Genomic DNA, 25,037 nt, shown 5'->3' with positions numbered 1-25,037 from the left:
CTGAATCCCTGGCCCCAGAAGGACATTGACTCCCTTACCTGCAATAAGCTGTGTGCGAAATAGCTACTGGCCCGATAGCCCGCCGCTAGTAAATGTCCAGTCGGGCTAGTGAATTATTGTGTGGGCTAGTAACTTTCCGACTGGCTAGCAAAATTTGGAAACTATTTCGCACACCTGCAATAAGTGTCAAAATTATCCAGAGCGCTGCAATACGATAAAGCTAGTCTGCCATACAGTTGTTAAATTTCAAACCGGAAGCTAAGATGTTATGAAGTGAAGTGGACTTGAAGTCCTTGAAGGACTTCAAGAACTGGACGTCTTCCTGACACCTTGATCTTTTTCTGGGTTTCAAACCGGAAGCTAAGGGCCCCATCATCAGTTAAACTGAACAGTAACTGATGATGGGGCCAGAACAAGCCCTGAAACTTGAAGAGAATCCTTGAAGGAACTTGAAAAATATCTATGTTCATCAAATATCATCTTCTAAAATGCCAATCAAGCATCTACCTTGATCTTTGTTTTACTGGGAGAACATGTGATTTAAACAAAATTACAGAAATAATTGGATTCATCTTTAGAGGTGGCACAGTGGTCAAAGCCGAAGCATATGCTGAGAAACTACAGATATTTGTACAATCAGAATCCTATAATCGCAGATTCGAATCCCCCAATAGGATTTGAGATAATTCATTCGTCATCAAGACCACACCTGTTGGATTCAGCAAATGGGTTTTAAGGTTTCGATTTCCAGATTCGACTTGATTGTTTCTTAGAGAGTCTGTACCGTACAGTGTTTTCACCAAAGTAGTAATCGTTGAAGGCCTGCGTCAGTTCCCCTTACATCAAGATGTCACGCCCTGATAGGATAACTAGGATAGTTTCAAAGTGGCAGCTAGTACTCACTCACTCGTCACTTTCAGCTTGTTCATCTGTCCACAGTATATGTCAGCGGTACCCCTAAACCGAACGATAGTATAGACTGTACTCAAGTTAGGGAACCTAATGTAGTATGTGTTTTTCGACAGAAATGTTTCGATAAAAGTTGAAACGGGCACTAAAGACAATTTTTCTTCTTCTTACACAGAAATTTGCCACAGTCCATTCAGCGTTTGAATTTATTTTTAAAATGTCAGTGTATTGAAACTACGCCGTTGTTAAATGTTTTATAGAGGGGAGTAGGGGTGAAACGGTACGCTCTTACCACGGTACAGTACGTATTGCGGTACAAGGCCTTCGGTTCGGTTCGGTCCGTTTCGGTATATGAGATATGATCATAATGCAGAATATTGACAAGAGCCAAACCTTACATTGTTTTAATAACATGGAAAAAATATACTTTGTTATGACTAAAAATGAAAATACCGAAAATACCGAGGTTTTTTTATTGCATTACGGTATACCGAAACGAAGGTAAAAAACCGCGGTTCTAATACCGCGGTAAACGTTTCATCCCTAGAGGGTAGAGGGACGATGGTTACTATGTTGAGCGTTGGCGAATACGATGAGCCGACCAGTCCTTGTTGTACCCATGAAGGAGCACGTCATGTTATCAGACTTCGTCTTCCAACTGAACTGGTTTCCACTCTCTCTGTTCGTCAAATTCCATTGCTGTTTGGTGACCAACTGGGTCCTTACAAACCGAATGCCTTTGTAACCTAGCGCTCGCATATTTCTCGTACAAGACGATAGCCATTGCCCCGGACTGACATAACGGATCATGCTTGAACGAAGTAGCGCTTGAATCTAGCATCCTGTAGTCGAAACGTAGACCTCATGGTTCGTCCTCATTCACAATTCGCCTACATACCTTCACTAAATACTGTAGGCGAATAGCAACAGAATAAACACCCCTTTAAAAGTAATCAGCTCGTCTGAGAATATATTTCCAGAGCATTAGAAAGATCATTGGCGGATCCAGAGGGGGGTTCTTAGGGTTCGACACCCCACCCCCACCCCCCTTGAAAATGACTTAAGACCACATTGAAGATTTTTTTGCGTTGGCGGAGCCAGTTGTGGTGGTGGTGGTGGGTTCCAGCGGCTTCGAACCCCCACTTTTCAAAATTCCTGGACTCGCCCATGAAGATTATATAGTTTAATTGAATTGTTAACGTGAAACAGTGTCTTTGCAAAGAAAATGGCAATGCTGTTTCTTTAAGTAACAACAAGTAAATCAACATGAGAAACATATCTGAAATGTGAAGTATCATTCACACAACTGCTCCCCATGCCCATCTGCCGCTGGACAACGAAGAAGAGATCAGGTTTCTTGGCAGAATCCGAAAACAGGATGGTCTGGTCAGGTGTTGCTAAAGGTAATGAGCGTTGGTATGTTTTGCGCAATATCTTGATGTTTACAGAAAATACAAATTTACTCCTGTAATATTTGCATACAGCAGGGAGGATAAGTGTTAGAATATACCAAAGCTCATATGCTTGTATAAAGAGGCGACACTCATGTAATACCGGTATCGCTGCGATACTACACTGAGATGGACATGACTCAATAACAAAATCGTTAACTCATCGACATCCGTTTGTATAGGTACACAACATAATGCGCTTATCAGCACATCGTGACCGGATTTGTCTCGTCAAAGTAAAGCGAGAGTAATAACATGCCTATAACGTCATCAGTGTTATCAAGCCTCCAGGTAATGACTCTTGGCACGCACGTCAGGGCCTAGATTTTCAGAGCTCTCTTAGCGCTAAGATAGTCGTAGGTTAATGTTAATGTATGGCACTTACGACCATCTTAGCGCTAAGACAGCTTCGAAAATCAAGGCCCTGGGCTGTGAAATATATGTACTAAAAGCCGAGGCAAGTCTAGATCAAACCGAACCGAGTCGTTTTCTATCCATGTGACAAGAGCTGAGAACGATCGTTTTTCAAAAAAGAAAAACACCAGGCTTATATTTTTTTACCAAAAAATAAATGCTTTAAAACAAGAAAAAACAGAATGTCATTCTCACGATTTTGTTTTCTTCCAACTGCAATGTTTACGTATTGTATATTAGTTGTATAAATATCTGGGAGGAGGAAGAAAACGTATACCCAATCCCATACAATATGTTTAAACTTACTATCTGTTTTGTAATGTTAGGCAAACACATCGGCTGAAGTTATTCATATTCTTGCTCGTCTTGTATAGAGATACATATTTATCTACCCTTAACGAGGAAGTTGGGCCTGAAGTAATAATTTCTCGTCAAATATTTACAAGATAAGGTTTTCTCCAAGCGTTAGCCAGTAATAGCATACAGGATAACGCGGCTCATGTGTTCGCTTGGAGGTATATTTATACCATAGGACGTTTACATGGTGTGTTTTGTCTGGCGTAAACATTTCAAGTGCTGACGTAGGTGTGGGGTCAACGGTGGTTCCGGGTTTGTTTTTGTTGATACTGATAACGGCGTTAAAGGATGTATGCATCACTAGAATGGTCATCCTTACGACGGACAGTCCAGGCGGGCTAAACAAAACTGACAAAAATCGAATCTATCTAAGTAATTTCGAGTTCCAATTGTATCGGATGCAAGGCGTCATCCCACCGAAACGGGCTAGTCAGTGAATTAATATTTACCGTAACATCAGCAATATGTCAGCCTTATCGTCACCAGAGAAAACTATACGACAATTATATGCAAACGATATAAAATCCTGTCGTCAAAGGACAGTATAAAAGCTTGATTGCCACATTTTATTTAAAACTTGTTTGAGATCATGTGTCATGTCAACTTTCAATTAACAACACAATATAAAAAAGGGTCAGAGGTTGCTGGCAGCCAAAGTTCACCGAAACGAAAACAAATAAATAATTCTAAATAATTGGCGACATCAACATAACAAAAACATTTCTTGTTTGTGTGAAAGAAGAAGCCGAACAATTTCTTTTTAAGACGCATTTTTTATGACACCGAACATGATAAGCAAAAAAGGAAAAAGTTATCATATATTATTACACTATCTAATCACTGGTCCCTCAAGGTCGAGATGGTTAAACAGCCATGTTCCGGCTATATGACGTCCGTCTGTAAATAATCGAGTCTGGACCAGGCAATCCAGTGATCAACGGCATTAGCATCCGTCTGTATATACGCAATTGTGATACGATTGGTGTAAAGAAAGTCGGCCCACAGGAAATATATATCAAACATATCATGGCAGTGGTTTTCCAAAATCATGAGTACTGGAACCACTGACGCCTGTGGGCAACGTCAGTGGTTCCTCGACCAGCAGCGGAAACAATCCATTTTGTAAGTATTTTCGTGCGCGTGACTATCACAAGACGCAACACTAGTTGGTTGTACTTCCATTCTCTACCCGTTATGATCCGGGCGAGAATTGATCTTCAGTAAACCGCGCTTGTCGTAAGAGGCGACTAACGGGATCGGGTGGTCAGGCTCGCTGACTTTGTGGATACATGTCATCGTATCCAAATTGCATAGACCGATGCCCATGCTGTTGATCACTCGATTGTCTGGTCCAACCTCGATTACTTACAGACCGCCGCCATATAGCTGGCATATTGGTGAGTGTAGCGTAAAACTAAACTCACTAACTCACTTGCAGTCTCAATAGATGCAGTGAGATGTGTTGTATTCGTGAAGGTTTTTAGCACAAGTCATCAAGTGTGGGTTATAAACGCCGTTTGTATAAAGACACTTTGCTTCAATAATGAGACAGAAACATTTAATGTAGCTCACTTAATTCGTTAACCGGCTTTCACAGACACGTGACATAGCATATGGGTGCATATTTGGAATGCAGAGATTTCACTGATTTCTCTTTTTAACACACAACATTGATTTTGGCGCCGTGTTGATGCCTCGCATGCAGGTTTTCTAGTCAGGGCTTTGCGCGTCGGCATCTGGCTTTGCTTGCATTAAAACACTGTCGACACTCTATCTTGTCAAGACGAATTGTGAACGTATCGGAATAAATCGGAGAGACCTGAAGAATGGGCGGAAGCTTCACGATTCACACATTCGTTCACATACGGTAAGCCCCTGTGTGAATCATGTTGTGGTACATGTATGACGGTAAGGTGTTGTTGGTTTGTTTATTTAACGCCGCACCCAGCAATATTCCAGCTATGTGACGGCAGTCTGTAAACGATAGATTCTGGACCAGAGAATCCAGTGAGTGACATCATGAGCACTGATCTACGCAACTGGGATACGAAGACATGCATCAATCTTGTCAGCTAGCCTGCATGACCACCCGATCCCGTTAGTCGCCTTTATGGCAAATATGGGTTACTGAAGACCAGTTTTAACCCGGATCTTCACGGGTAACGGTAGAGAGAGACCTGTGGCCACGGCTGCTATGTACAGTCTCAGATGGCGTCTTTTTCACATAAACTATCAGCACAAGCCGTTTAGAGTGTTAAAACACCACGGTCAACCGAGGAAGGTTTTAGTCACGACGTGTCGTTTCTGTATTCATTTGTCGTTGACAGATAATGAGTGAGTGAGTGAGTTTAGTTTTACACCTCACTCAGCAATATTCCAGTTATATGGCGGCGGTCTGTAGTTTACAGATAGCATAACAGTAACCGCATAATATTTCTAAGTCAGCAGCATATCAATTACAGGACATCGTTCTTCATATGGCCGAGACGACTCCTGAATCAGTGGAGTGAGAAAGCGATTATATTTTTATGCCGTTTTTATAACTATTTCAGGTATATCACAACGGTGAACACCAGAAATAGGCTTCAAGTACTGTGTCCATGTCAAGTGAGTGAGTGAATTTAGTTTTACGACGCATTCATCAATATTCCAGCTATATGGCGGCGGTCTGTAAATACTCGAGTCTGGACCAGACAATCCAGTGATCAATAGCATGAGCATCGATCTACGCAACTGGGAACCGATGACATGTGTCAACCAAGTCAGCGAGCCTGACCACCCGATCCCGTCCATGTCAAGAATCGACTTTAGCCACTTGGCTATCCTACCGCCCTGTGAATCAGCCAAGAAATAGAGGATTGCCAAGAGAGGTGCGGGCTAAAGAATTCCAATACCTACATTCCAATACCTACACTAAATAGTTGGTGTTAATTTCCGGCAGCCGGATGTGTTATGATCTACTCAACTGCCGACTGACTGGAATGGTGAAGATTATGTTTGTTGGAGTGAATCACGCCTATCCCAACAACCCATGTTCGAACCACTGACCTTCCGCTCGCTGGGCAGACGTTCAGTCCACTGGGCCGAGAAGCTGTCTCGGTGAAAATCCGGGTTAGAGTTGGCGTTAAAAAAAAGTCGTAAGAGGCAAATAACTGGATCGGGTGGTCAGGCACGCTGACTTGGCTGTGGTATGTAGATGATCGGGTGGTCGGGCACGCTGACTTGGCTGAGGGATGTAGATGATCGGGTGGTCAGGCACGCTGACTCGGCTGAGGGATGTAGATGATCGGGTGGTCGGGCACGCTGACTTGGCTGTGGGGTGTAGATGATCGGGTGGTCGGGCACGCTGACTTGGCTGAGGGATGTAGATGATCGGGTGGTCAGGCACGCTGACTTGGCTGAGGGATGTAGATGATCGGGTGGTCAAGCACGCTGACTTGGCTGAGGGATGTAGATGATCGGGTGGTCAGGCAAGCTGACTTGGCTGTGGGATGTAGATGATCGGGTGGTCGGGCACGCTGACTTGGCTGAGGCTGTAGGATGTAGACGATCGGGTGGTCAGGCACGCTGGTCTTGGCTGAGGGATGTAGACGATCGGGTGGTCAGGCACGCTGACTTGGCTGAGGGATGTAGACGAGCGGGTGGTCAGGCACGCTGACTTGGCTGTGGGATGTAGACGATCGGGTGGTCAGGCACGCTGACTTGGCTGTGGGATGTAGATGATCGGGTGGTCAGGCACGCTGACTTGGCTGAGGGATGTAGACGATCGGGTGGTCAGGCACGCTGACTTGGCTGAGGGATGTAGACGATCGGGTGGTCAGGCACGCTGACTTGGCTGAGGGATGTAGACGATCGGGTGGTCAGGCACGCTGACTTGGCTGAGGGATGTAGACGATCGGGTGGTCAGGCACGCTGACTTGGCTGTGGCATGCAGATGATCGGGTGGTCAGGCACGCTGACTTGGCTGTGGGATGCAGATGATCGGGTGGTCAGGCACGCTGACTTGGCTGAGGGATGTAGATGAGTTGCATAAGAGGCATGAGTGTAGTAAATCGATGTTTAATGACTCCATGGGGATAACATCAATCACTGGATGTTCTGGTCCAGACTGGATTATTCACATGCCGTTGTGATATGTGAGTATTATAATGTTGTAAAAAAAAGCTGGATGCGGCGTTAAACAACAAACATCTTTGTCACTTGGAGTTTGAGCTGATTAGAAGCTATATATATATTTCTATGAACGTTTGAATATATCAGCCTCCTAAAAATATAACTTGTCCCGTGTAAGACTTTATAGAAAACAAATATTCTTCATTCTTTGACACTTTCATGACATTATTAGTTGATCACCAACTAAAAAGTCTTAGGATAATCTGCGGAATATGTACCCATGTTGTCAACATGCTGAGATAATACATATAATTAAGGCTAAACAAAAAGATGATGGGACCGTTGAATTTAAGAAAAGGAACGCTATGGGTATTTTCTACGTCCTACTGTTGTAGTTATCAGAATTTGGCACGCATGTTAGCGCTCTCTTAGTCTGTCATACAGACCCTGAAACAAACATATCCAAGACAGCCCATGCAAGTCTAGATTATGTTGCAAGTCTAGATTTCCACAGTTGCTGAAAAAGAAGAAAGTTTCTGGGGTCCTTTTCATTATATTTTGTGATTATAATTTAGGAACTGATTTTTTCTGTAAGATATGTTCATTCAGAGACTAGATGTCAGTCAAGCGCTCTCTTTATTGTCCCAAGTGGATAACAGCCGTCTTTTGGTGATGATTTTATTAACACTTCGGGCAATATTGGCCGGATGTAGTTTATTGCACACTGAATGGTCCCTAAATTTTGACTGATTTTGTACTGTGCCAGTTGATTGGCTTATGAACGTATCGGAGCATTTCATTGGATGTCGATCCAGAGAGTGCAGTGTGGTCAGTTCAAACCGAAGTTAGGCTTTGATTGAACAGTACTGATAAAAACATATCGCTTTTGACAAAGATGGCAAACATGTTTTTTGATCAACTTTCTTCTAGCGCCAAAAATAAAGAGAAAACGTCTTCGTCGCCTTCGTCTAAAGATAATCACTCAGTGACCAAAAGGTAGGATTTATGTTGAAAGTGTTTCTATATTTGTGTTCATTCTTTCTGTTCGTAAATGAAAACCGATTCCACATTGATTTATGTGAAACCTCGTGCGCATTCTGCAACAAATCGTGAGGACGGCTTAATTGGTTAAATAAGGTCCTAGTTACTGAAAACGAATGGGGCAGATGAAATCCATTTAGACCAAGGATTCCCTCATTTTCAAAGCTGGAGATTTCAAATTGGAAATTTCAGTATCGATATATCGACTCATAATAATCACAGTTTATCAACATATACTTCCCACGCTTGTATGAAGATAAACCGTATCTGCAACTCGTCTGATTCATCAAATCTATGAACTCAGACTTCAATATTTTGGCTTCCTATTGAAAGAGTTGTAATCTTTGATAATTGGGAGTCTTATTTCACACAATTGCACTAAGAAACAACAGAACCTTGATGCATTGCGAAAATATGCAGCAATAAGATTGGAAAGATTTCCTCCCGTAACCCCCGTTTTATTATTCTATTCCTAAGATTTATAGTAAGAACAGATGGCTTTTATAGAAAGCCTATCCTAACCCAAAACCTAACATAATGCTGAATCTAAACCCTAAACCCTAACCCCTTGAAATAATCATAATAAATAGAATACTTTTCCAGCGGGGGTTACGGGTGGAACTCTTACCATAAGATTTACACCGAAACAACCACTAAATGTAAGGGAAAGAGTTCCTTACGTACCCCCTGCCTATTTTTGTGATGAGCAAACACTATAGTTTATAGTTAAAAATTAGGTGGGGTTTACTTAATGAACTCCTACTAATGTAAGAAGATGTGTAACTCCCATGAACACTTTAAGAGAGAATTCTATGCTTCAAACTAATAAGTGTAGAACTGAAACTTACGCAGGATTATTTTACCTGATACCGTTAGATTCATCCCTAGTGTAGCATATAACAAGACTTTGCGCTATACCAAGGTGTGCTCTATGTAGGCCTAGGGTGGTCTACGAGTTTATTCGGTAAGAGTTCCCCCATCCCAAATAATATGTATAAATATTCTAGAATTATAAACAAAACTTAACACAACAATTACTAGAGAACTCACAAAATGATTAAAAGTCCAAAATTTAAGTTAGGGCTAGGTTTAGGGTTAGGTTTAGAGTTGGGGGAACGGAAGGAACTCTTTCCGTTTATTCATATGAACTAGATTCATCCCAAGTACAAAGTACTGATAAGTTCATTAGCTTTCAAAAGGCATAGTGTAGTTCCACCACAAACAATATGTATTCAAATGAAACCAAAAACATGATAGATGCGAGGGAGATCCCAATTGTGCCTCACCTTAAGCAGCACAAAATCAAGATGAATCTTGTTTATTTACAGGTTGCAGCAGGAACTAATGACCTTGTTGGTATGTATAACTCTGTTGACTATGAATATGGCTGACATGTTTAGATAAGATGCCGAATAGCTTATTCACTCACATATTATAAGTTATAAGAGTCTTTTTAGCATGTTTAGTTTTTAAAAATATGTGATCCTCAAAATGTATAACTGTCTGTATTGAGAATGCTAAAAAGACAGTCAGTCATAACGTATTGAAAACACTTATTTTTCCCTTGTAACATGAAATCCGTGAAGATCCGGGTTAGAATTGGTCTTCAGGAACCCATGCTTGTCGTAAGAGGCGACAAACAAGATCGGGTGGTCAGGCTCGCTGACTTGGTTGACACATGTTGTGTCCCAATTGTGTTGATTGATGCTCATGCTGTTGATCACTGGATTGTCTGGTCCAGACTCAGTTATATACCACCATACAGCTGGAATATTGCTGAGTGCAGCATAAAACAAAACTCACTCACTCCTTGTCACATGTATATGGGGTGGACACAATGGGATATTGACAGTACATGTGACCTCATCTAGAGGAACAATACCAAACCAGCTGTTGTTCATTTTCCAATGTCAGTATGTTGTGTGATTATGCTGTCCATAACCATGAATGGATTTTGGGGGATGTCATGACAAACGCAACTCCCTGCATTCAGAGCTACAGATAACTTTTTGGGTCATTGAGTTATGTACTCGCTTGTGTTCATCTCAATTGGGTATCCTAATTTTCCTTTGAGTAACCAAATAAATTGTACTCACCTCACTCAAACTCAATTGGGTATTTTGCCATTTTCCATTAATTTTAAAAATATAATAAAGTTTAAATGTTAGTGTTTGTTATTTATGTTTCATCTGTAATATGAAAAATGATAAGAAAGACTGCAAGTTGTCATGTTCATGTCCCGAAATAGAACCTCTCAATATACATCAGTTATTTTATCTATCCACGGTACCCTAAGATTTGACATTTTTGTGTGTGCATTTCAATTTATTGAGGTTCACTTTAAATAATTAATAGGAATTGAGTTTTCCCAAAAACAATGGTGTTTGAATGGCTTATTGTTTGTGCATTAATGGTTCACTTTAAATAATTACGTATGTTGTTTGAACGGATTGTTTTGTTATGATACATGTAACATACGATACATAATACATATAAAGCTCAAAGTTGTATTAGTTGACATTCATCAGCTGATGAAGACAGTAGGGCTGCACAGTATTACCAAGTATACCAGTATATCGCGCTACTAGGGCTGTAACGAATACACTATGTGGCGAATATGATACGTATCACGAATATTGGGTAACGAATACAAATAATTATTCATGAATATAATATTGAAGTTAAGTGATTGATGCACAATATTGAATGCCCATGTTGACAGTGTTAATTTGTCACAGCAATAACCAGTGATCTCATGACACTCAAATTTGGTATCTAATAGTTATAGCTGACAGTAACATATGCGGCCTTGGAAAACTAACATGACTTGGGCTACTACAAGGCTAGTACATACCAGTATTTCATTCTTGCATATCTCATTTTGAAAAAGGACATAAGGGTTCAAGTAAAACGGACACCTTTAAAAATATTGTAAATATTCATGAATATTCGGTTCTGGTGGCCACGAATAACAAATTGAATTCATGAAGGGCTACGGTTCGATTCCCTGAATATGCGAGTGAATCGTAACAGCCTTACACGATACACTTTTCAAATGATACGTATTGCAATATGTTTTTCTGAGAACCGGTATACTGGATAAAGAACATATATGAAGTTATTGTGATTATATTTAAGATTTAAATTAAAATCTACACTAACTTTCATTCACAACAAATGTTTTCCTTCATTATTCAATGACAAAATGGCCAACTGTAATACTATAACTTTGATGAAAAAGAAAATAGAATGCCGGACTATGCAACCAAATTTTGAGATTGCTGTTATCAGAACCATATCATATATGTTTACAGACTTACAGTGTAGGAACAGAGGTACAGATAAGCTGCGTATCAGCGTAAATTACGCAAATATTTATGTGAGAACTCAATTCCTTTTGAGACTTTTGTGTACAGGTATGCTTGAATCTTTGTCCATTAATACTGAATACTCAATACATTTTATCTTAGCTTGCATACCGGTAGATAGATAAAATAACTGAAGTATATGGAGAGATTCTATTTCAACACATGAACTTGACAACTTGCGGTCTTTCTTGCCGTTTCTCATATTACAGATCAAATACAAATAACAAAGACCAACATTTAAACTTTATCATATTTTACAATTAATGGAAAATGGCAAAATACCCAACCGAGTTTGAGTGAGGTGGGTACAATTTATTTGATTACTCAAACGAAAATTAGGACACCCAATTGAAGTGAACACAAGCAAGTACATAACTCAATGACCCAAACAGTTATCTGTAGCTCTGTAGAAAATAGGATTGACATGCACAATTAGTGTCACTCACTGTCAAACACATTTGTTCCCAATATATCACAATACGTATCGCAAATCAGGTACCTGAATCGCAATATATTGCAATACAATTTATTTGCCAATACCCAGCCCCATGTGAGCCAATTTTTCCATCAAGCACTTCATGCAGCAAGACATGTGGTCACATGAGGCACTGTCTTCTAGGTGACGAACTTGAATCCTTAAATGTATGTCATTAGGCCTAAAAAAAAAAGGCTTGTGGTTCCGATTGACCGACCGACCCTAAATATTCCCGCCGAGCCTAACAATTTTACTCACCACATAATAAATTAAATTTATTTTCTGACACATGAGTAATGTAAAAATATTTTGCACAAAAAAAATTAAAACCTACCTACCTACCCTAGTTCTGAAATGTAGGAAATCGGAACCACAACATTTATTTTTTTTGGCCTTACCATCCTACTCGGGATACCCAGGGATTATCTACAAAGCATGTGCCTCTGTGAAGATCTGGGTTTAAATTGTGTATCATGCAGCTGGAATATTGCTGTGTTTCTGTTTAATATCAAATGTCCACTGAGGATCTTCTTCCTTAAATTCCATGCATCACCCCTGGTGAACAACAGTTCTCATGATCTGATGACCCATGAAGATCCGGGGTAGAATAGGTCTTCAGCAACCCATGCTTGCCACAAAAGGCGACTATGCTTGTCGTAAAAGGCGACTAACGGATTGGTGGTCAGGCTCGCTGACTTGGTTGACACATGTCATCGGTTTCCAATTTGCGCAGATCGATGCTCATGCTGTTGATCACTGATTGTCTGGTCTTGACTCAATTATTTACAGACCACCGCCATATAGCTGGAATATTGCTGAGTGCAGCGTAAAACTAAACTCACTCACTCTTATGTACTGATAATAATCCTTCACTTTTTCCACTTACAGAAATCAGGAGAGCCTGGTGTGTCAGCATTTCCAGATGGTGACAATCTTTTCTGTTGGGTTGGCACCATTGAAGGTGGTACTGGAACGGTAAGTCTGGCAAAAATCTGGTTCCACAGGCTGTGCATTGTTATGTGTTAATTTCAGTAGATTTTACTGACACTCCATAACATTTCGAGTGTGGTGGTGTGTTTACACAAGTACTCTCTGAATATATATAATTCTGATACAAGAAAAAAACTCAGCAAGCTCCTGAACCTGAGGAAATGTAGACTTGCTACATCTACAGCTTTTGCATTGCAGAAAGGGCTGGGCGGAAGGGAAAATAATGTGGCTCAGAGACTATTATGACACATGCCAACCATGTTTTGAATTATTCTTGACTACCCTGTCCATTAACTATACATCATTTGTACAAGCTCACTATTCACCCACATACTGAAACTGTCCTGTTCTATCAAATACTTAAAAGCAAACCAAATTTTGAACACGCTTGCTTGCTTACAGTCCCTCGATAAGTCCCTGGTACTAGTATATGCAGGGATGTAAACAGAATTGTTTATATATGCATTAATTTATTATTATGAGACTTAGGAACCTTTACCAGTTTCGTTTCAAATCTTATATCTTTTTTGGCCACTAGCCATGTTTGAATATGGTACATGGACATAAACCTGATAAATTCCCTGTCAAACCCCTGATGATTTCTGTCAACTTTGCAGGCAATGACCTCAATTATGTGGAAAGCATGAAATACACTATATACTATTACTAATGTATGTCATTGATTATTCAGGACAGTGGGGTAGCATAGTGGTTTAAGCGTTCGCTAATCACGCCAAAGGCTGGTGTTCAATTTCCCACATGGGTACAATGTGTAAAGCCCATTTCTGGTATCCCCCTGTTGCGGTGTTGCTGGAATATTGCTAAAAGAGGCGTAAAACCATACTCACTCATTCATTATTCATGTTTCTGTAGGTATACGATGGACTGAAGTACAAGTTGTCGTTGGTATTTCCAAGTGGTTATCCATACAAACCTCCAACCGTCAAGTTTGATACTCCTTGTTACCACCCGAACGTGGACACCCATGGCAACATCTGTCTTGATATCCTCAAGGAGAAGTGGTCAGCTCTCTACGATGTCCGAACCATCCTGCTGTCCATACAGAGCCTGCTTGGTGGTAAGTAGCACATCATGATGGAGACGATTTCGGTGTTCTTATCCGCAAGTTGATTGTTAGGTTTCGTTGTTTTTTTCCACAAAGTCAGTCATTGAATATGAACACGTTACAGTTGTTTTACAAAATACTGTAATCGTAGTTATTTTCGTGTGGGATTAATTTTCACGCTTTTAGCGCAAAATGATCGTGCTTCAATAATCATACCGAGCCAAATATTCATGGTCAAGTCATGACAAATACTCATTGGGAACAACATGCAATTTGTTTATTCTCTCAGATAACATCATCAAAACAATATATAAAGGAATAGAGGCATCTATACTAGTAATAGAGATCACAATCAGCAAATGTTTGTTATCAGTTTGTCAGTTAATTGATAGCTGATTACTCATATTCACAAAATGAACGAAGCTCACTTACCTCACTTACCATGCTTACTGGGACAGGTGTTGTCATGTTGACACAAGTATAATCCCACCTCTCTCTGATTGTTTTAATAAACACGATTCAATTATGGCGGCTAGCGTTGATCACTGCATGTCTATTGGTTGTGAAAACTTTGTGATGGATACCAACACGCAGGTGTTTGAAATGCGCGAAAAACAACTGCGCTAACAGGTCTTTTGTGAACTTTCCTCGAAAATTGCACCCGTGAAAATATATACGATTACAGTATGACGATGACGACATACCAAACTTCAGTTCAAAGTACCTCTTTACAGGTCTGAATATTCTTAAAGAGAACGGAGGTGCTCATATTGTGCCTCGAGAGCCACAATACACTGTGCAGAGTTGCATTCCTTGCCAGGAATCTGAGATCGATAATTGCTTGTGCCAAATGTATTTCTGCGTTATCATCAAATGCTGTGACTTCAACATGGGAAGTAATGGATTATGGCATTGTAAAACCTTTTGTGTAGCAAGGATTAAAATTTGAAATTAAGGCAGTGAACAGTGGATAAAACCGTTTGGTCTTTATTTCAGAACCCAACATTGACAGCCCCCTGAACAGCCACGCAGCTGATTTGTGGCATAATCAAACAGCCTACAAGAAATACCTGCTGGAGAATTATGACCGGGATGTCCGCAGCAAGCAGAGCTCATGACAAGATCACATGTAGTGTTGCCCCTGGTTTACCACCTCTCGATACCCTTCACTCTGCCTCTCCTCCACCCATTCCACCTTTGTAGTCTTACAGCATACATTTCCAACACCCAGCATTCTCGCGTCAGTGTTGCCTGACAACACAACATTCTCACGTCAGTGTTGCCTGACAACACCCAACATATATATAAGTGTTACCTGACGACAGGCAACAGTCTTACATAGATGACACATTCACCCCTCCATGTTGTCTGAAAACATCATATTCTCACCTCAGTGTTGCCTGACAACACCCAACATTCTCACACTTATGACGAATAACACATCCCTCACGTCCATGAGGGACTACATACAACACATTCCCATGTCCATGGTGCCAGACTACACAACATTCTCACCCCCATGTTGCCTGACAACATGCCTTATCTCTATGTGCAGTATGAGCCTGTTATAGTCCTGTATGAGACTTCTGGTTTCATTACTGGTTATCCCAATGCTGTTGTGATTTAGGTCCTTGAAACATTGTTCGGAAAATTTATGATTATTTTACATATTTTCTCCATATATCATCTAATTCTAAATTCTTGATTAAGTACATTGTGAAATAAGATTACTCTTTAGTGTCATGTTGCTACAAAAATAATTTGTTGGTTTTAATGTTTTCTAAAAAAAAATTCAGGAATATGGTGCTGGGTGTATTTCTTGTGAACAGAATATTATAAAGAATTTGTATAAAGAAAGTGCTTGAAGCCCCTTTATATACTAGTACTTATTGTACCATGTTGCTTAGCAACACATTATTTGACCTCAGCTAAATAACTGTTAGCTTCAAATATCCTTGGCAAGATCATCGTTATTATTGGTGCACATAATTGATTTTGCTATGTTTTTCTCTTCACCAATTTGTGGAAATCATTTTTATACACTGAAGACATTTTCTAATATTTATCAGTGTGACATCTTGATGATCGTAATTCCCAATTTTCTATGATTTTCATCTTTAAGAACACACAAAAATTCCAGCGCTATAGTTTCATCTGTTCTTTCACAGATGGCCTGTAGAGGAGATGATACTTGTTTGTCAGTGGACTATTTATTGTTTGTCATAATGTGTCTACATGTATACACACAGAATTGAGGTCTCAGTCTGCCATAGCGTGGAAATAGTTCAGGGAGTAGTGACAGAATCCTGTGATGATGTATTTGATCCTCATGTTCAGCCTTATTATGACTCTTGGTCCGTCCAGCACCATTCCCCTGTTTGTGGGTTTCACCAAAGTGGTCAACGTCTGTGACCTGCATCATTTCGAGTGTATACCCACATAATGTTGACACATGGTGATAAAACTGTACTCTCTGCTGAGTAGCAACCCATAGCAGTTAAGTTTAAGCTTTAAGATTTACTCTAAACATTATCCCTGCTATATTCACAGTGTACAATGCTGGTGGATTTCTCAGAAGAGCTAAATGTCTGTGACATGCATCGCTTCAGAGTTTCCACCAGCATTGTTCTTACCTGGATACAAAAACAGATACATTGTTAATTTCTGGTCCCCTGAGCACTGTTGATCATGGCATGATGGCTCGGTGATTGTTCCATCTCTATGTCCATGAGAGGCAATGTCTTGGCATTGTGGTTGTAGCATAGCATTCCTATCATGGAGGGCGGTGTGGTAGCCTAGTGGTTAAAGCGTTGGCTCGTCACGCCATAGACCCGGGTTCGAATCCCCACATGGGTACAATGTGTGAAGCCCATTTCTGGTGTCCCCCAGCGGTGATGTTGCTGGAATATTGCTAAAAGCGGCATAAAACCAAACTCAGCCTATCATGGATAGAATGTGTAAAATATATTTCAGGCTCCTTGACCTTAATATGGATGGATTATTGCTAAACCTGACACAAACCCCTACTCCCTCACTCACTCCATGGACTAGTCTAGTGACCTGTTTCTGTATGTGTATATGTTAAGTTTACTGTATTTATGATGGTGAATTACAAGATTTTTGTGATCGCCCTTTCTATGTGCATGTGCTGTCAACAGCTGAGGAATAAACAACTGTAAATAACTTATTTTTGTTGGTTTTGTTGGCTGCACTTAAATGTCTCAAGTCAAGTAGCTGGAAGACTGGTGATCGTGTAGAGGATTTTCTTCATTTCAACCGTTTTCACAAGCGTTTCAATAGTCATATAATAAAGTTTCAGGACAAAAGGGGGTGGGGTGGTGCATCCATCCCCCCTCTGGGTCCTCCTATGTGAATGTTTATTGTAATACAGCCAGATGCTTGATAGATCAAATGATGAACTGATATTGTCATCTCTTTTTAACTCTTGCCGAGAATGCCTGTAGTATTCAGGTCGGTGAGGTAGCCTAGTGGTTAAAGCGTTCACTCATCACGCCGAAGGCCCGGGTTCGATTTCCCACCTGGGCACAATGTGTGAAGCCCATTTCTGGTGTCCCCTGCTGGAATATTGCTGACCTGTGAAGGTCCAGGTTAGAATTGATCTTCGGTAACCCATGCTTGTCGTACGATGCGACTAACGAGATCGGGTGGTCAGGCTTGCTGACTGGATTGACACATCGTATCCCAATTGCGTAGATCGATGTTCATACTGTTGATCCCTAGATTGTCTGGTCCAGACTCAATTATTTACAGACCGCTGCCATATAGCTGGAATATTGCTGAGTTCAGCGTAAAACTAAACTCACTCACTCACTGGAATATTGCTAAAATCGGCGTAAAACCCAACTCACTCACTCACCTGTAGTATTCTCCATTAGGCACTTGGGTTAGAATTTGTCTTCAGCAATCCATGCTTGTATAAGGCGTAAACAGGGATCAGGTGGTCACTCTCTCTGACTTGGTTGACACATGTCATAGTATCCCAATTGTTTAGATCCTTGCCCATGATGTCAATCACTGGACTGTCTGGTTCAGACTGTTATTTAAAGACTGCCGTCATACAGTTAGAAAATTGCTGAGTGCGGTGTTAAACACCAAACAAGTCACCATTAGGACACCTGCTCCCATGCTCGCAAGAGAAGTGGAGAGTGCTTGAGACATTTGTGATGTGTCAGATACAAGATCTGTAAATTTTAACATTATATATTTTGAGTGGATGGGTCACCAAATGTAAAATATTCCCAAGTGCCTTCAACCTCATCTTGTATAATTAGGAGATAAACCTACTGTGTGGGAAAATCAGAGGTATATAACGAAATTATAATAGCTCTAAATTTCATTTAAAACCGAACGCGTAGCGTGAGGTTTTAAATGAACAATTTAGAGCTATTATAATTTCGTTATATACCTGATTTTCCAACACAATAGGTTTATCTCCATTCTACCATGACAATTTTATGAACAATTTCAGGTGGAGCTCTTTCTTTGGTTACGAGTCAATACGTGAAGCGGCCTCGCATTCCAATCTCACGTGGTATCGCCCGAAACGGGGTGTTTGGTGGCAAACCGTCAATGACTAACAAACTCCAGATTCAGTATTAACAAATCACGTTTTGTTTTTTCAATGCATCAATCACCAATCATTAACTGATAAGTTGGAAAACATATATCAAATAAGTTTAAAAAAGCTTGGTTCACATTTGAAAATTCCACCGTAGACCCTTTCCCCACCAGAATAGTGGCAGCAACCTCATGGCCTTGACCTTTTCTCGAAGTCATTGTTTACATTTGGAAAGATGCGACAGGAGAGCCACTGACAGTTTGCGCAAGGTTAACCTGATTGTATGACTGAGATAGTCTTTGATATCTAATTACTGGTACTGGTACAAAATTTAAGGGTAGGGGGGGGCTTTTGCTGTAACGAAAAGTCCGTGTTGTACCGAATTTAGATACTGTTGAATTTTGCGCCCTGTCAACTTGACGATTTCACGCACCTCTACGTCTGCGTGCGACAGCTGTGGTGACTCTTACACACTCATGTGTGTACTTTGTGCTCAAATTCGATTCTACGGATATTATTTTCTACATTTTGGAAAGTGTTTTGTGACCTAGTGGCTTCAAAGTGTAGTGAATTCAAATTGAATCGGATTGGCTGGCATGTTCGCGAGTCTGTTGACAAAGAGCCAGATTTGTGGTGATATTTCCGAAAGGATGGATCAGGACACGAGGGTGTACCTCTGGCATAAACACGGTAAGGTAATTAATTATACTTTAATAGACTACTTTAGATCAAGCAGTGTAATGGATAAGAGGGATCATGACTAAGCTAAATAACTTTTCAACGATATTATACATTTAGAAAAAATATGTTGTTGGGCGAAACAGAACGGTTTGCAGATTCTGTAGATCTAATTGTGTTTTACTACCGCTAAATTTGAAACAGTACAAATTTAAAAATATCATTTTGTTTGAATTGATAACCCAACTGTTTATTTATGTGGACGGAAGGCATTAGAATCTAAAATTTCTTCGGCGTTCGATGTTAATGCATCCTCCGTTACCGGATCAAGATCAGTGGCGATATCGTTGACGAAAGCTGATAATAAATTTAACACGGAAATTTTGTAGCAGTCAATTGCTGGATCTATTCTGACATAACATAGAATCAACGTAAACATATTTATTTTTGCTGAATTTTTATTCGGAAAGCAGACGATGTTTTGATCTTGTTCGACTGAATATTTGTTTCCATGCTTTCGAAGTACTTTTGTATGTATAAACACCTATTGCTGTGATTTACGCAAGTAGTGAGTCGAGCCCGTCATCGCTAAATCCATCTTTAAAGACATGTGTAATTTCCGACAGCAAAATCGCCGTAATTTATCGATGCATCGGAAGGTTGTTCGGTGTCCGCCATGTTGGTGGGCAGACAAAAATAGTGCATTACCGTAAACCATGTATGATTGCGCAAGGGAAACAGAGACCTGTATAACGTGATTATATACCTCTGAATGACTTTAATTAACCAATCACAATCCAGTGTTTACTGAAGTCATGGTAGAATCAGTGATCAGTTCCCAAACTGGATTCCTGGGTGCCTAACCCATGGAGATCAGGGTTAGAATTGGTCTTCAGTAACCCATGCTTGTCGTAAATGGTAACTGAGGGGATCGGATGGTCAGGTTCGCTGACTTGGTAGACACATCATTGTATCCAAACTGCATAGATTGATGCTCATGCTGTTGATCACCGGATTGTCTGGTCCAGACTCAATTATTTAGAGACACCAGTGCAGTGTAAAACAACCAAGTCCAGCCTGCCTAACATTTAGCCACCGTATGAATGGAGTATTTAAAACCAGCTGCTCGGAGCATTGTCTTTGGTAACAAAGTTTCACAAATTACCTCATCAGGTTTTGTGATGTAATTTGTAAAGATTATTTACACAAGGAATGACATCTTAACTTCTACATGCAACAGGTCATTTCAATGTCATCTGTTTAGTTTCATTCAACTGATATACCATAAATGTGAGTCCCTAACCAGATATATTGAGGCCAGCGGAAGTGAAACTGACATCCATGATTTTACATGAACTTCTTTCACATATCTCGTCATGAATTTGTCAAAAGGGGCAGGTAACTCTAAATCAAGTGTAAGGAAAACAGAAACCAGTGTTCGAGAATAAACGATTGTTGCTTCAAGACTCCGAGAGTCATGAGAGGAATGTCAATGATGAGGCTTTGTAGAAGGCACATGTCATTACTTCTTGAGGCACAGAATCTACCCAGATCATGTAGAAGGGTTCACGGCAAAGGATCTCAAACTCCAATTGAAGCAGCTTCGCAACAGTCCGAGCCGTTTCTCAACCAGCCCCAAGCTGTAGCTGCGGTAGAGGTCACTCCCAGAGGGACAGGTGCTTCGAAGATCGATAGTACAGAGACACAAGAAGTTTCTGAAAGCACAGGTAAATTGTCAGCTCAGCAGTCATCCAAATTTCAACGAAAAATGTGTTGATGAGCAGTATGATGCAATCTTACTAAGAGATTTGTCATGCGCTAATGATTATGCTCATAACCGTGAAATTCTTTTAATTATTGAAATTTATTATGAATGAGAACATTTTCTACATTAATGTATTGAGGTTTTTTAGCATATATTGTTAGTCATGGCATTAATCATCAAATTAAAGTCAATGCGAGTGTTAACATCTGTGTCATGAATAATTTATACGTAGGTCCAAACGATTACGGTATACACAGGCCTTTATTGAATTTAATCAGCAGATATTCACTCTGGATGAGCAGTGTTTTGTTTTTAATTATGAGATTGACAAGGTTTGAAAACTGCCAGGACCATCACATTTCTTGTCAATCAAATACAATGATTATTACTATTCATGTAATGTCACAGAATATTTTGCTTCATTTGTGTAACCAGTGATACATTTCTTTGTCATGTAAAACACTGTGCTTGATATCTTACACGTCAATTTTACATTATGCTGCCAGTGAATAGCTGCAAAATTGCTGATGTTGTGTCAAGTAAATTTACTCAATCAATGTAAGTAAGCAGTTAATAAACTGAGGCTGTCTCTAATCTGTCAGGCCATGTTGAAATACATGACAATGGGAGCGTCATTTAGAGTACTTATGGTTGATAATTGCAGTGCTATTTCCATTACACAGTTTACTGCCTAAATCAGAATGTGATATGGCAGTATGTTTTCTACTGCAAGGGCAAACACCAGTGAATGCATTGATAAGTGAGTTAGTGTATTTATGAGACAGGTGGCAGACCTGTGGCATCGTGTGTTGAATACATTCAGTATGTTTTAATATAACCTGTCGTTTATCATCGATGGTGTTCAACAGGATTTCATTTGAGCATCTCTTTGTGTGGCTGCTCAACTTAACTCTGGGATAGGGGGTAAATTTAATTTAGGACTACGCGGGGTGATGATGATTTTAAGGGGGGTCACCCATTTTGTTTTTGGGAGGAAGGGGGTCATCAATTTTGTACACATGTACTAGAGGGTCAGCAATTTTGTACATAAAAATGTTAAAATATTATGCTTAAAAATTATCTTGATTTTGATTGACAAAATTGATTTCGTACATGACATGCAGGGAGGTCACTCACTTTGCACATAAATCTTAGGGGTTCATTGACACTGTACATGCCTCTCCATATATATCATCATCATCATCATCATCACACACCCCTAGCCTAAATTATGAACAGTCCCTAAGCTTCCTATTTATGAAATTTACACAATAGCCAGTGGTTTGTTTGCTTTAACTCAAAACTCAGTTGTCGAGAATGTAGCATTGTTCAGAGCCTGACATTCATCCCCAAATCTGTGTCATATGTATCATGATTTCCCGAGTGTATTGAAACGTTTGCCCATTTGTGTTAAAAAGTAATTACTTATTTTATGGTTTCGTGGAAATAAACGTTAATTTTACTGAAAACAGGATCCGGTGGTTTGGCCGAGTGGTTTAAGCATTCACTCGTCACACCAAAGAACCAGTTTCGATTTCTTTGTTTTATAGTTATGTATTTCCATACAATCACTGTTTTGGGGATACTTGCAACATTGTGAAACTAGGATTTAAACATCAGACTCAAATCAAGCATGTTCTGTGTCATGTTCTCAGAAGGCTCCAACATACTGCGTCCGGTGGCTTACAATGTATGGCACGTGGACCCCTCCACAGTCAAAGAGATCTACTTCTTCAACACAATGGAGCTTGTCAAGAAGCTGGAAGAGAAGGGTGTGTAATTTTCACTTAACGTAAACTTCCTCAAGAAAAAAACCCCATAGTCACAAGAGGAGGAAACATGACATACCATATTCTCTGTATGAAGCGCTTTGCTCTTACGAGTGCCCTGACTGACTTATACACAAGCCTGTATTTAATTTAATGTGGGGCGCGGTGGACGAGCTGGCTAAGGCACCAGGCTAATGATCCAACGAGGTTGAGGTGTTGGGATCGAGCCCACCTGTGACCGGGTGTAAAAAACCTTGGAGTCAACTTTGTGTGCATACTCTTTCAGTGTTGTCACAACCCCTAGTGTACAGTACATAACCCTGTGCACTTAAAAGAACCCACGAATCGGTTGGTGTATGACCAGATGGTGGCCACATGAATATGTGCAAACACCTAGTTGCGGGTACAGCAACGTGCAGTGAACTTGGACAAAGTACTGTGACTATGTGTCCCAGTCCACCCAGCTGTGAATGGGTACTCGTTAGGATGGGAAAGCCACAATAACTTGGTGCGCCTAGTGGCTGCAAGAGTTGTATACTCCCCAGGGAGTTGAGATTGATAACAATGTGCCGTTGAGACTGACATCCAATGATCGAGGGAAAAATACCAGCGCCTTGAGCAAGCACTAGATATGTGCGCTAAATAAATATTGCATAATAATAATAATAATCTTTATAAGCACACCATGTAAGACCAATAATTTACATGACAGTCCATATTTTCCGTGTATTTAAATCATTTCGTACACAATACAGCAGCACACGAGGAGTATAACTGTCAAGTGAAAATTGTTGAAAATGTTTTTGTTTGTCCACTAGTGCTCAATCCCTGATTATAAATTTCAATCCCCACATGGGTACAATGTGTGAAGCCCATTTCTGGTGTTCCCTGTAGTGATATTACTGGAATATTGCTAAAAGCAGCATGAACACAACTCACTCACATTTTAAACATGGTAAGTTCTAAAAGTTTCACCATTGGCAGAGATGTATTGCTAGCTGCAGTAGTAGCCAGTATTGCCTGTCAGCTGAAGGACAGAAACAAATACACCTTATGTTGATGTGGGGGAGTAGTCTAGTCGTTAAAGCGTTCACTTGTCACACCGAAGACCAGGGTTCGAATACCACATGAGTACAATGCGCGAAGCCCATTTCTGGTGTTCCCAGTTGTGATATTGCTGGAATATTGCAAAAAGCAGCATAAAATCATGTTCACTCACATTTTTGACACAGTAAGTTCTAAAACTTTCACCATTGGCAGAGATGTATCTGGACTTACTCAGAGGCCAATGGTAGGCATCAACGCTGAATGGAATGTTTTACCAAATTCCCAAACTGGATTTACAGGTTTCCAAGTTCAAGTTGTGACAGTTATAGCTTATGTTTCAACTTTGTAGGTATGCCTTGTATTTCACTGATAACAGGACTGACAGAGAGGAAGAAACTTTAATGATTAGTTTTTCATTATGACATCAAATGCAATGTTAACTTCAAAAACCTTTGTTTGCAGAGATGAGAAGTTTTTCCCACTGAGCACATCATACTTTCAGGGATCATTTCTAAAGTATGCTTTGCCATGACTTCTGGTATACTGACAGTCTACCAAACCACGAAGACGATATGGAATCCTGCATTAAACCAGTATAGAGTGAATGTGGATGTTGTGATTATCAGGTGTTGTTTCTGTTGTTTCTGTATAAGGATTTACTCGTGAACAGTCTGAAGCGGTGGCGAGTTGTCTGGTAGAGATTGTGAACACGACCATCCAGCACCAATCTAACCACATGATCAGCAAGTCGGAGCAGGAGATCCGGGTCCAGAAGCTCATGGCAGAGATCTCCTCGGTGAAGAAGGACATGGTCATGTTGCAGAAGAGTGAGTTCTCCACGCTACGCAACCAGACAGAGGTGAGTCACGTGGCAGAAGAGTGAGTTCTCCACGCTACGCAACCAGACAGAGGTGAGTCACGTGGCAGAAGAGTGAGTTCTCCACGCTACGCAACCAGACAGAGGTGAGTCACGTGGCAGAAGAGTGAGTTCTCCACGCTACGCAACCAGACAGAG

General features: G+C 40.4%; 2 protein-coding genes and 1 pseudogene across 5 annotated transcripts in view; all 3 read left to right on the top strand.

Moving 5' to 3' along the window:
- Positions 1-8,035: 8,035 nt before the first annotated feature.
- On the top strand, positions 8,036-15,596 carry LOC124284880 (ubiquitin-conjugating enzyme E2 C-like). Its single transcript, XM_046721015.1, has 5 exons — positions 8,036-8,240; positions 9,614-9,641; positions 13,017-13,103; positions 13,992-14,196; positions 15,181-15,596. The coding sequence occupies exons 1-5, from the start codon at positions 8,140-8,142 to the stop codon at positions 15,300-15,302; spliced, it is 543 nt and encodes a 180-aa protein (XP_046576971.1). The 5' UTR covers positions 8,036-8,139; the 3' UTR covers positions 15,303-15,596.
- A 5,244-nt stretch (positions 15,597-20,840) lies between these two features.
- Positions 20,841-25,037, top strand: part of LOC124284869 (mitochondrial calcium uniporter regulator 1-like) — a 31,591-nt gene continuing 27,394 nt past the window's right edge. For all 4 annotated transcript variants that reach the window (XR_006900663.1, XR_006900664.1, XR_006900662.1 and 1 more), the window contains exons 1-3: positions 20,841-21,168; positions 22,862-22,978; positions 24,676-24,881. Coding sequence is in view for 1 of the 4 variants with exons in the window: in XM_046720994.1 (XP_046576950.1) it covers positions 20,919-21,168; positions 22,862-22,978; positions 24,676-24,881 (573 nt within the window). In the remaining 3 variants the exon portion in view is untranslated. The remainder of the gene's footprint in view (positions 21,169-22,861; positions 22,979-24,675; positions 24,882-25,037) is intronic.
- Positions 24,508-24,633, top strand: LOC124285745 (annotated as a pseudogene).

This window comes from Haliotis rubra, unplaced genomic scaffold, assembly GCF_003918875.1.
Source record: "Haliotis rubra isolate DU_JTF1 unplaced genomic scaffold, ASM391887v1 Scf11, whole genome shotgun sequence".
Classification (NCBI taxonomy): domain Eukaryota; kingdom Metazoa; phylum Mollusca; class Gastropoda; order Lepetellida; family Haliotidae; genus Haliotis; species Haliotis rubra.
This window is presented reverse-complemented; position numbering and strand designations above follow the sequence as displayed.

Excerpts from the sequence above, each read along its gene's own strand:
- LOC124284880 (XM_046721015.1), top strand. The coding sequence starts at position 8,140 with ATGGCAAACATGTTTTTTGATCAACTTTCTTCTAGCGCCAAAAATAAA. Across the intron at positions 9,642-13,016 it reads AGGAACTAATGACCTTGTTG|AAATCAGGAGAGCCTGGTGT; the intron begins GTATGTATAACT and ends TTCCACTTACAG. Across the intron at positions 13,104-13,991 it reads TTGAAGGTGGTACTGGAACG|GTATACGATGGACTGAAGTA; the intron begins GTAAGTCTGGCA and ends ATGTTTCTGTAG.